The sequence below is a fragment of the Xenopus tropicalis genome, chromosome 3, assembly GCF_000004195.4.
Source record: "Xenopus tropicalis strain Nigerian chromosome 3, UCB_Xtro_10.0, whole genome shotgun sequence".
Lineage (NCBI taxonomy): Eukaryota > Metazoa > Chordata > Amphibia > Anura > Pipidae > Xenopus > Xenopus tropicalis.
This window is the reverse complement of record NC_030679.2, coordinates 49,294,384-49,307,004: the sequence shown is the minus strand read 5'-3', so window position 1 is coordinate 49,307,004 and position 12,621 is coordinate 49,294,384. Positions and strand designations below refer to the sequence as shown.

Below are 12,621 nucleotides of genomic sequence, written 5' to 3'. Positions count from 1 at the left end.
TGATATTAAAGCGCTTGAAGGGGGGCGCTGATAGTTGCAGTTGTTTCAGAGCTGTGTGTCGGGAGAACTGCAGGGGCAAGCGGGGAGTCCGGCGGCCTGCCGTTGAGCTTGGTCAACATGAGGAAGTTTTGGGCAATCGGTCTATGTTGTATCTTATTGGCTTTCGGTAAGTGGCATTATGCTGCTTGGGCATACCGGGAACTGTGAAATGCGTGGATTCTCGATTCTCCCTGTACGGCGCCTTCAGCCTTCAAAAAGAAGAGGGAGGAGGATGTGGGAGAAAGATCTAGAACTTGAACTCAACAACTGCTTACAGAGCATTTGAAGTCATTGTTACCCATGCTGTGCATTCAGATATCTTGCACTGTGTTGTGTATATCTTATATTCGGGATATTTTATTTTCCCATATGGCTCAATATGCTACCCCCCCCCCACCTTGCTGGTGAATTAGAACTTTCGTCATCCCCTGAGCTATCGTAAAATAGGCAAAGTTGTAGTTGAACATCATCCAGATGTGAAACACCAAGTCCCATGTTCGTCTTTCAATCGTTGTCAATTGGCTTTTGTTTAGTAAAGATATAGTAGGTGATTATATTTGAGTTTTGTGTGTATAATACTAGTGGTCCATTTTATTTTCACAAGAAAGACTGCTTACCTCAGGCTGATTATGCCCAATATGTGGCCTTTTAGCTCCTTTATAGATCCTACTGTGGGGGTTCTGGCTCCTCTGCTTTTTGTTGAATGAGCCCACCCCTTTCCATCCCTTGCCCACATATTATAGCCAGAGGTTGTATGTTGGAAATGTACAGTGAGACAACAGTTTGAGGCTTGTACATTGATGTAGTTTTTTGTTTTTTAAGCAAATTTATGAAATCTGCTGTTGCACATTTAGCAGGGAACGTAACCTGTTGAGCTATCTAACTTTGTAATGTTAAACTATATAGCATACAGCTAGGCTAGCATTTCTTTTGTATGGGAGATTGATAGATGATGGTGTCATGTTTAAAACATTATTGTTTCAGTTTTAAGAATTTGTCATTAATATGTAGGGAAATGAACATGAAGGAGGGACTTCCTTTCACAAACATGTGTTCCTTGTCAGTAGTATGTACCTTATACGTGCAGGAAGAAAGATTGTATCATACTTAATAGTCCCAGTAAGATACCTTTTATAAGTAACTTGTTCTTTTGTGTGCAATAATACATACAGCACCCTTAGGCTTAAACTAATTACAAGACAGGCTCGGTATTTTCCACATGAGAAGTTATTTTTTTGGTGGCTATACTGATGTGTATTAGTGGTCTGACTATATTCTGGAAAGGGAAAGGAAGTTTAAAATGTCATTCAACTATGTAGGTTGTGTGCATGTTTGTTGGCAACTGAGTTTAAATGGTTCCGTTTTAACGTTTTTCTTAAATATGGAAACTGTACATTTTGTTGCTCAGATAACTAATTTTAATTAATTTTTTACTTTTGACTTGTTAGCATCTGTACAAGCCGAAGATGAAGTCGAAGTGGATGCAACTGTAGAAGATGATATTGGAAAAAGTAGGGATGGATCTCGAACAGATGATGAAGTTGTTAGCAGGTGAGTGTTCAAGTATATAGGGTGTGTTTTTGTGTGTAGGTTTGCATACACACATGCGCAGATGTGCACTCCCAATTCCTATAGGAATCCAATGCCTTGGTGCAAATGACTAAGCTCAAAATAGTAGTCATCCACCATATATTTTTTTTTTTTTTTTTCTATTCGTACATTAAATCTTTTTGAACTTGACCTTTTGTGTGCAGTTATAGTTACACACACATACACTTTGCAGGGCTTTTCAGTAAAACAAGGTGTATTTGTTTAAAAACCCAACGTCACTGACTGACTGTCGGCATTTTGAAACAATAAATACACGTTGGTGTTGTTGAAAAGATCTGCAGAGGTCTGTATTTTGTAAATTAACTGTGTGCAACTGGCACCCAGGCATTTGATTTATTTTTAAAGGTGTGCTCAGGTTTTTGCATGTGTTTTCTGTGGCAAAAAACTGTCTTTGAGATGTGATAATTTTGAGGTCTGCATTTTACAGGGAAGAGGAAGCAATCCAGATAGATGGACTCAATGCTGCTCAAATTAAGGAACTCCGGGAGAAGTCTGAGAAATTTGCATTTCAGGCCGAAGTCAACAGGATGATGAAACTAATCATCAACTCTCTTTACAAAAACAAAGAGGTGAGCTGGAAAAAATGTGCATGTGCTTTTTAGTTTTCTTAATAAAGATGTGTTTGGCTTAATGATATTGTGTCTGGTTTTCTTATACCATGTTTATCTTTCAGATCTTCCTTAGAGAACTGATTTCCAACGCATCTGATGCTCTTGATAAGATCCGGTTGATATCTTTGACAGATGAAAATGCCCTTGCAGCTAATGAAGAGCTAACAATAAAAATTAAGGTAAGATGCTCCTACTAAATAGGCACCAAACCTGGATATGCACTTTTCTTTTTAACTGACAAAAATCAATATTTGACTCCAGTAATGCATCTGAGGATTATTGCAGTCATGTAGTTAATTCTTTCCAGGAAAGAATATGTATGAGGACGTGTCCCTTCAGCATAAGATTGTGTTCTGCCCAAGCTCTCCTTGCCTATTTTTGTTTTTACAAACGGTATTAATAAAAGTAAATGTAAGGACACATGGAATGTTCTGTCTCTCTAACTTAAGGAGGGATTAGTGAGCACCTATACACTAGATGTACTTCAACTGGAACTGGCCAGTTAATTACAAATATATGAAAATAAGCCTATAAATTAAACCTATAATAGTCACCCATTTAGGATATCTAAATACTAAATATGCATTCATCTTAAAATCTGACACTGATTTGCCCTGCAGGGTGGACTTCCCACAGGTTGGGAGGCACTGACCTAAAGCATATTCTACATACTTTACCATAGATATATTAGTAAAAGTTGCTTGGTACGTTTGGCTTAACCAACTGTTCTTGACAAAGGCACTTGCAGGACTTCATGGTATTTATCATTTAACTGTTTTTTAGTGTGATAAAGAGAAGAATATGCTGCATATAACTGATACTGGTATTGGTATGACAAAGGAGGATTTAGTAAAGAATTTGGGAACTATTGCCAAGTCTGGAACTAGTGAATTCCTGAGCAAGCTCACTGATGCACAAGAAGATGGCCAGTCTACCTCTGAGCTAATTGGACAGTTTGGAGTTGGTTTCTATTCTGCCTTCCTTGTTGCTGACAGAGTAATTGTGACTTCAAAGCACAATAATGATACACAGCATATTTGGGAATCTGATTCAAATGAGTTCTTTGTCAATGATGACCCTCGTGGTGACACCTTGGGCCGAGGAACAACTATTACGTAAGTACTTAGGACAGAAATGTTATGGACCACAGAACTCCACAGCTGAATACAGCTTTTAAAGTACAATTGTGTTTTTTTTTTTTTTTTTTTCTTTGCCTTTCTTGTTTTATCATGGAGTTGGGGGATTGACATACCAGTCTAGCCTTGCGTTAATTAATTACCCAAGATCTCTTGTTTTTGGAGTGGGGTCAGTGGCACACTTTAGCATAGAGTGCTTGTGCAAAAGATAAACTGTAAATATTAATTTGGGTTAACCATACCATGTACCAATGCATGTTTTTAATAGAGGCTATATATTTTTCTATTTTGTGCAGCCTGGTGCTAAAAGAGGAGGCAACTGATTATCTTGAGCTTGAGACCATTAAAAACCTAGTGAGGAAGTATTCTCAGTTCATCAACTTCCCCATTTATGTGTGGAGCAGCAAGGTAATACATCTTTATTTAAAGAAAAAAAAATGTGAAGGTTTATATATCACATGAAAATGCATAGATTATAGACTGTTCTTACATTTTCAGGAAACTAACCCAACCAGCATCTGTCTTTAACAGATTTGAAAGACTAGATGCCACCTGTACATATTTTCAAACTGAAGCGTTGGCCCCTTCACTAACAATGCGTTTTTAAAATTTTAGACTGAGACAGTGGAGGAACCTCTTGATGAAGAGGAAGCTAAGGAGAAAGATGAAGAAACTGATGAAGAAGCTGCAGTTGAAGAAGAAGATGAGGAAAAGAAGCCTAAAACCAAAAAGGTTGGGAATCTTCAAAGACTCAATGATCAGACAGTATTTTTCATGTCTCAGTCATGTCTGTCTAAACTACTGCTTGGCTGCTAGTGTTTACCAGCTAGATAAAATTCAAAACTGGAGAGCCACAAAACAAGTTTAACATAATAAGCATAATCTTGAGAAAATGTTTTGAGTATTTTAAGGTAGTGTGAATCTTTTAAACTGCTTCCCAGTGTATCATGGTCCCCATACTCTGCCCACCTTACGCGTTTTGCACCATTGGGTGGTTCATTAGAGAATGTGTGGCATTCACATATCACTCGCTTTGATTTATCCTGGGTGCATATAGACAGAGGGTATAATACATTACACACATAAAAAAAACTTATCAAATTTTAAGGGCAAATAGCAAATGAGGGACCTAAAACAAAACAAATATCATATTTATTTCTTACATCTTAATGATCTATACCCCATTGATTTCTTAAAATCATATTCCTTATATGCCAAATAATCACTAAAGTAATTTTAGTGTTCAGTACAGAGGGCAGCAAGGTTTTATTTTAGATGAACAATGCTGTTGTGACTGCTTCTAAATCACAATCTGTCATACACAGGTTGAGAAGACCGTTTGGGATTGGGAGCTGATGAATGATATCAAGCCTATTTGGCAGAGACCATCTAAAGAAATTGAAGAAGATGAATACAAAGCCTTTTACAAATCCTTTTCTAAGGTAAACCGTAAATGTAATCCACTTTTAACAGTCAGTAGAAGTGGGAATATGGTTCTTTTACACAAATTTAGAGCCTTTGTCATCACAGACTTCTGGAACATTATGGGCTGTTATAATGGATAGTAATAAGGGTTGGAAGTTCTCTGTTTTCATGCAAGGCTAAAATTATTTGTATCCACATATGCAATAAACAACATATGCTTTTGTAAATACACCTAGATAGAGTTGACTGATTATTTTTATCCAGTCATAAATGAAGATGCAGAACCTCATGCACTTTGTGGTTAAAAGGAAAAGTGTTTGGATTTTCAGAGATTCAATGCTCGCCGTGGTTTTTGTTTTTAACAGGAAGCAGATGATCCTATGGCTTACATTCATTTCACTGCTGAAGGAGAAGTCACCTTTAAGTCAATCCTATTCATACCTACCACTGCTCCAAGAGGTCTTTTTGATGAATATGGCTCCAAAAAAAGTGACTTTATCAAGGTATGTTGATACTGCGTTAAAGCTAACATAACACTGCTTATATTTTGTGAATGTCCGATACTAAAACCTCCTATTTATTGTAACAGCTGTTTGTCCGAAGAGTATTTATTACTGATGACTTCCATGATATGATGCCAAAATACCTAAACTTTGTCAAAGGCGTGGTAAGTTGAGTTATTTTTTTTATTTATTTATTTTTTTTTTTTCTGTGAGTAAATTTTACCCTATGTGCTGTCTGACTTGCATATACTTTCCAACCTAGGTTGATTCAGATGATCTGCCTTTGAATGTTTCAAGAGAAACCTTGCAACAGCACAAACTACTGAAGGTAAGAGTGCATGCTTATAGCTTTTGGTATTGAATCTTGCAGTAGTAGGAAAAACTCCCATAATGACTGTAGATTTTAAATCCTTAGCCTCTTTTTGCATATTGAGAGCATATCTTACAAGGGAATGTCTCTTATGATTTTTATATATAATATTTTTTATCCCCCTCCTTCAGGTTATTAGAAAGAAACTAGTCAGAAAGACACTGGACATGATTAAGAAAATTGCTGAAGATAAATATACTGATAAATTCTGGAAGGAATTTGGTACTAATATTAAACTTGGTGTAATTGAAGACCATTCAAACAGGACCCGTTTGGCAAAACTTCTTCGCTTCCAGTCTTCCAATAACAAATCTGAGACCACAAGTCTGGAGCAATATGTGGAAAGAATGAAGGAAAAACAGGATAAGATCTATTTCATAGCAGGAGCTAGCAGAAAAGAGGTGAGAGCCATCTTAATATGCAGTGCTTATGTTTGTTGCTGGGCAATGTGATGTGGCATGTCTGAGGCAATGCTCATGACATTTCATCCTGTTTCATTTGTGGAAGGCAGGCAATAAAATCAAATCTGAATTATGTGCCATAAGGCAAAAAAAGGGTTTCAGTTTGCCAGAAAGATGGGTGTTCATCTTGGGTGAAAGACTAAAGCTAGCCATGCACACACCGATAAAATAGTAAGAAACTGCCTTTTGTATGGTTTTCGGACAGTGTGTAGGCTCCAAATTATCACCCTGATCATTTTCGTACCATAGCGATCAGTCATTTAGTCAATTGGCAAGTTTAGAAAATTTTGGACGGTTAACTATAAAATCTGTGCATGTAGTGTATATCTGATATCCTTGGGGGAGCTACAGTGCATTTCCAGGAAGTCACTTTATCCTACAATTTCCGTCTGAATGTTAGTTTTAGATTGTTGCGTTTAAATGCATGATCGATACACCTTAATACCCACTTACAAGATGTGGGATTCCCAGTGAGCAGATTCTTTGATTCCCCTTATTTCTGTGTCCCACATAGAAATAGTCATAGATGTACATTCAATTGCTGTTTCCAAACTGTATTGCCATGCAAAATATGTATCATACCAGTTTACAAATGTATTCTTTTGTGACTGATTCCAGAATATTAAACACGTAGTAATTAAGTGATATAATTTATTTATTTATTTTTTGTGCTGCTGTCCAGGTCGAGTCCTCTCCATTTGTTGAGCGCCTCCTTAAGAAAGGCTATGAAGTTTTGTTCTTAATTGAACCAGTTGATGAGTATTGCATCCAGGCCCTGCCAGAATTTGATGGGAAGAGATTCCAAAATGTTGCAAAGGAAGGCCTTAAGTTTGATGAAAATGAAAAGTCAAAGGAGGCACGGGAAGCATTGGAGAAGGAATATGAACCACTGCTGACATGGATGAAAGAAAAGGCTTTGAAAGACCAGGTATGTGGGGTTTTTTTTTTATGGAAAGAGATGCTACAAATTTCCCATGCTTGCATAACAATCTTTTTTTTTTTTTTAAGATTGAAAAAGCAGTAGTATCCCAGCGTTTGACACAATCTCCTTGCGCACTAGTAGCCAGTCAGTATGGCTGGTCTGGCAATATGGAAAGGATAATGAAAGCTCAAGCATATCAGACAGGAAAAGATATTTCCACAAAGTAAGTCCCATTATGTATTGAAATGACCTTCTGTTAGATACACAGCTCTTTTTGTTGGCAGCTAGCTAGTTTTTAGCTAAAGGTAAAGGATATCCGCCTAAAGTCAGCCTGCACAGATGAAATTACATTTGTAAATTCTGCTTGGCATGTGGGTGTGGTACATAAAATAACAATTTGACAACTGTGGGCATTGGGCACAAGTTTTTGAAAATATATGGGTGGTTGAGTTGGTTAAATGATTAAATTGCTAACTGTATAAAACTTCATTTTAGTTATTATTCAGGCCAGAAGAAGACATTTGAAATAAATCCAAGACATCCTTTGATCAAGGAAATGTTGCAAAGAGTAAAGGTGAGCTTTTTTTTAGTTTGTTATCCTTGTGTTTTGAGGCAATGTGTAATTGTATCATTGCACAATATGCTTTAAAAGCTGAGCAAGTATATCATTTTCTTACTATATCTCCATTGTTTTAGGAAAATGAAGACGATAAGACTGTAGCTGACCTTGCAGTTGTACTCTTTGAAACTGCCACCTTACGTTCAGGATATCATCTGCCTGATACTAAATCATATGGAGACAGGATTGAAAGAATGCTGCGCCTCAGCTTAAAGATTGACCTTGATGCTCAGGTAACTGCAGTATTATGAATACTACTATCTTAGTTTTAAGCACCATTCAACAAAACGGTTATATTTAAACATTTTCTGTACCCCGAAAATCATCTGCCTACTGCATGTAGATTTAAAATATTTTGAGTTCTGGCATAAACCGTGACACACAACCCTTTAGTGTGCTTCAATGGGCAGTCCCTGTTTGAACTACTGTAGCTGAAGCTGCCTGCCAAATGTATACAGTTCCCATGATCACTGGGTTCAGAGTAGAAAAAGTACTGGCAATTATCAGTCACTGTGTTTTGTTGCCAGGTGTAAAGTTTGCAGAACTCTTATGGACTCATACTGGCTATTTCACCATGGGAGTTTACCCCATCCAACTATAGAGCCAGATTTAGGATTTTAGATAACCTTGGAGTTGTCAGCCTAAAGGGTGTTCAGATGCAAATGGAGTACAGGTATCATACGCCAGCAAGTACAATTCACATGTTATTGATTTGTTAATTTTTTTTCCTCCTAAACAGGTGGAAGAAGAACCAGAAGAGGAAGAACCTGCTGCAGATGATGCTGAACAGGATGAAGATGTGGAAGAGGTTGATGCCGAAGAGGCTGAGGAAAAAACACAAACCGAAGAAACAGACACACAGGTAAACTGCACATTGCTATCTTTTTATATGTTATAACTTTAAAAAAAGTCCTATACAAAAACCCAACCTAAAAAAGCAGAGCAGGGTACCTGGGTGCCATCTTCCCTTTAATAGAAACTGCTTCGGGTCTCACCACCAGTAAAGACACTGCTTGAGCATGCGCAGTTGGGGCTAGCCGGAAATCATTAACACATGCTCAAGCAGGGTACACTGCACTGCTCTTTTAGGTTGGGTTTTTCTATCGGGCCACTTTTTAAAGTTATAGGTTATGTGAGAAGGGAAGAGGGATCAATGCAGGCCAATTAAGGGGGCTTTTATACCTGGGGGGTGTAGTTCTCCTTTTAAACTCATACAAATTTTAAAAGCTCTATGTACGGTATAATAGATGTTTCCGCACAGAAAGGTGAAGCCAGAAAAATGTTGTAACAGAAACAACCCCCATCACTTCTGTACACACCTGTTGCTTTGCCTAGGGTTTGGGATGGGCAGTTAAGTTCATAGACCAAATAAGTCTGTTTTTAAACCCCCAACATCACTGCTTATATAGAGGTGGAGGAAGCACTGAGGTATCTTTTTGTTTTATAAACCTGTTCTAAATAGTGTTGGGTAGGGTTTCCGTGGTATACCAACACTTTAAATCTGTAAAGTGCCATTATGATTTTAAGGTCAGTGTAGTGAGGGGAACCTTCCAATGAAAACAGAACCAGACGTTCATTTATTTTGATTTAATTTTAAGTAGGCAGTTTGCTCAAATTTATTAACGCTTTTTTTTTTTTTTTCCCTTCTGCAGGAATCCACAGATGTAAAAGATGAACTGTAAATTCCATTCAGACGTCCACTTGGATCCAGGGACTTTTTTTGTTTTTGTGGATGGGAGGGTTTTTTAGTTTGGATTTTTTTTTTTTTTAACATTCCTCATGAATGTAAATTTGTACTATTTATGAGTATATTGATGTAAAACCTTTCATGTTACAATAAATGTTGAAAACGCCATACTGGATTTAGCGTCCAAAGCTGAAAAGGGAATGTCAATTTAAACTAGGAATATGAGCACTTCAGGTTTAAAAACCTCTTCGTCTAGAAGAGGCATTATGTTTTATATCTTTTTATCCTGTGAAACTGTCTGAAAATGATAACAAAGGGTGTCACCAATGGCACTGTCTTGAGACATGCTGAAAAATAGTTTAAGAAAACACTACAAAGAGCTGGTCCTGATGCATTTGTGAACTGTAAACATTCTGTAAATATAATTTTGTGGAAAATGGCACTGTTAAGCATAAAATGATTTAAGTGCAACAATCTGTAACTTTTTTTGGGTTACTGTTATGTGTTGCAGGCAGACTCCACAGCAGTTGACAACAATAAAGTTGAGGTGACTTTGTTTCTATAATGAAGAACAGCATTTCCTGTTTTTGAAATAATGGCTCTATATTAATCTGTGTCATTTTATATTAATATTATTTTGCCAGTAGTTGGCTGTAAGAGCACTGCAAATACAAATTGCTGTCCAGCCTTGCCCCAGTAGTGGGTTGATGGGAGGAAATAGCAGCATTCAGACTCCAGTTGGCCTACCATGGGTTATCATAGGTATAATAGCTGTTCCAGATGCTGCTTTGTCTATAGCTGCAAAAGTGCATGTAGAAATTCCATGGAAATGATTATGTATGTATAATTTTCCCTAAATCAGCCATTGACTAAGCACCATAAAGTTTTTTTTTTATTAAAAAAAAAAAAAAAAGCGGGGCATTAGACAAAGATCACTCTTAATTCTAAATCTTGTGGTCTGATACACCACCATGTACCCACCAGTTGCAATTAAAGGCCCTCATATTGGTGCTATTTTCTATAAGGAAAATAGCTTGGGTGCAGGCACATGTAGCCGATATACGCAAGAAAACGCGAGACTTTGCATTCTCTCGCGTTTTCGTGCGTATATCGGCTACATGTGCCTGCATCCGAGCGTATCCCATTCATTCGGGTGCAGGCACAAGTAGCAGGCGTAGGGCTGAATTTTCGGCAAGCGTTTTTCCGCTTGCCGAAAAAATCAGCCCTACGCCTGGTGTGGCATCAGCCTAAAGCCTTAGTGCTTTTTTTTTTTTTTTATTTACTGGGTCTGTTTTCTTGTTGGTAGTGGGAATTAAAGGGGTGGTTTGCCTTTAAATTATATAGTTTACCTTTTAAGTATGATGTAGGCATATATATTCAAAAAAAAAAAAATGCAATTTTTTTGTGTAGTTTTTTAATTTAGCTTTTTGTTCAGCAGTGGTTTAAATGAGGGGCTGGAATTATGAATAGGTAAAAGCCTGAGTAGGAAGTAGCAATGACACTTTAGTCAACAGAGCAATAGATCTTTGACTGCTGGGGTCAGTGACCCCCATTTGAAAGCTGCAAAGAGGTATAAAATGACAGAAATATGAAGACTATTTGAAAAGTTGCTCAGAATAAGACATTATATAACATACTAAAAGTTAACCTAAAGGTGAACAACCCTTTTAATGTGTGGTACCCTAGAATTGTTTATGCACTAAAATGATTGCCATCTAAATTGATATACTGAATCAGTATGCTTACATAAGATGTTGTACCGACCATAAAAAAAAAATAGTGCCTTATTTTAGAGGATATTTTACTATGTACATTTAGACTCGAGGCAACTTCGGCAAATCCCGCTGCCACGTATGCCATCCCACTGGCGATTTACATTTTTTGCAGGTGGGGTGTCATATCGGGGAGATTAGTCGCCCGCAAGAAGGGAGATTTGTCACGGGCGACTAATCTCCCCATGTACCAGAGCCCTTAATGTTGGGCTATTTCCACTGACCTTATCTGCCTTCCCATAAGAACAGGACAATTTGTTCAGAGCACCCTATCTAATTTTAAATAAACCCCTCTCTTCTAAACAGCAGTCTTTGAGCAATTTATTATCAGCGGCTGGTAATTAGTTTTATCAGCTCCTCTGAGGTTCTGCGGGATCAGGAAGTACTGAAGTGAAACTGGCTTCATAATGTTGTTTAGCGTCAGAAATAACAAAAAACATTAAAGGGGAACAATCATGAATGGGAATCTGCTTAACCTGGCTCAATTCTGACAGGCAGCTTGTGTTCTGAGCAAAGGGGTAGGAGTAGTTCAACCCCGACCTGCCCATTTGAAAGAAAACCTGGAAAAGACTCTGAAGAAGGTCAGTCTACAGGAGAGCTCTGACTGAGAGACAGGGAGGAAGTCTCTTTTATACACTCTAAGGGGCTGATTTACTAACCCACGAATCCGACCCGAATTGGAAAAGTTCCGACTTGAAAACGAATATTTTGCGACTTTTTCGTATGTTTTGCGATTTTTTCGGATTCTGTACGAATTTTTCGGATCCAATACGATTTTTGCGTAAAAACGCGAGTTTTTCGTATCCATTACGAAAGTTGCGTAAAAAGTTGCGCATTTTGCGTAGCGTTAAAACTTACGCGAAAAATGCGCAACTTTTCGCGTAAGTTTTAACGCTACGCAAAATGCGCAACTTTTTACGCAACTTTCGCAATGGATAGGAAAACTCGCGTTTTTACGCAAAAATCGTATTGGATCCGAAAAATTCGTAAAGAATCCGAAAAAATCGCAAAACATACGAAAAAATCGCAAAGTACCGATCATTACGAAAAAAACGCAATCGGACTCCATTCGACCCGTTCGTGGGTAAGTAAATCAGCCCCTTAATATACCTATATCTGGCAAAGATTTGTATCTAAATGTGTAAATTGCAGGAGGGTGACTGGCAGCTGATCTTAGCCTGCAAAAAGTGCAAAAGAAGAAGCCTGAAGTACTGTGTATATGTGGATATAAAGGATATATGTTATATGTACAACTGCAGCTATATCAGTCCCCAGCCCAGCTCCATTCTTTACTTTCCCTTTGCTCATGTATGGAGTTGAGGGGTGTGGCCTCATGACATGCCACAGCAAATCAGCTTTCACTCTGCTCTGTCGCTCACACATTTGTGCATCACTGACCAGGAAGCCAGAGATTCTGGAGGGTGGGGGATAAAAGGCTGCTACAATAATTAGCCATAACTTTGTA

The 12,621-nt window shown here is 37.8% G+C and overlaps 1 protein-coding gene across 1 annotated transcript; it reads left to right on the top strand.

Moving 5' to 3' along the window:
- The first annotated feature begins 62 nt into the window (after positions 1-62).
- hsp90b1 (heat shock protein 90kDa beta family member 1) lies at positions 63-9,953 on the top strand. The gene is made up of 18 exons (NM_001045763.1): positions 63-166; positions 1,488-1,590; positions 2,078-2,219; positions 2,324-2,440; positions 3,045-3,376; positions 3,694-3,805; positions 4,013-4,129; positions 4,723-4,839; positions 5,188-5,325; positions 5,412-5,489; positions 5,588-5,653; positions 5,827-6,096; positions 6,839-7,084; positions 7,165-7,301; positions 7,574-7,652; positions 7,775-7,930; positions 8,437-8,559; positions 9,350-9,953. Exons 1-18 carry the CDS (start codon positions 118-120, stop codon positions 9,377-9,379), a joined length of 2,412 nt encoding a protein of 803 aa, NP_001039228.1. The 5' UTR covers positions 63-117; the 3' UTR covers positions 9,380-9,953.
- The last annotated feature ends 2,668 nt before the right edge of the window (positions 9,954-12,621 follow it).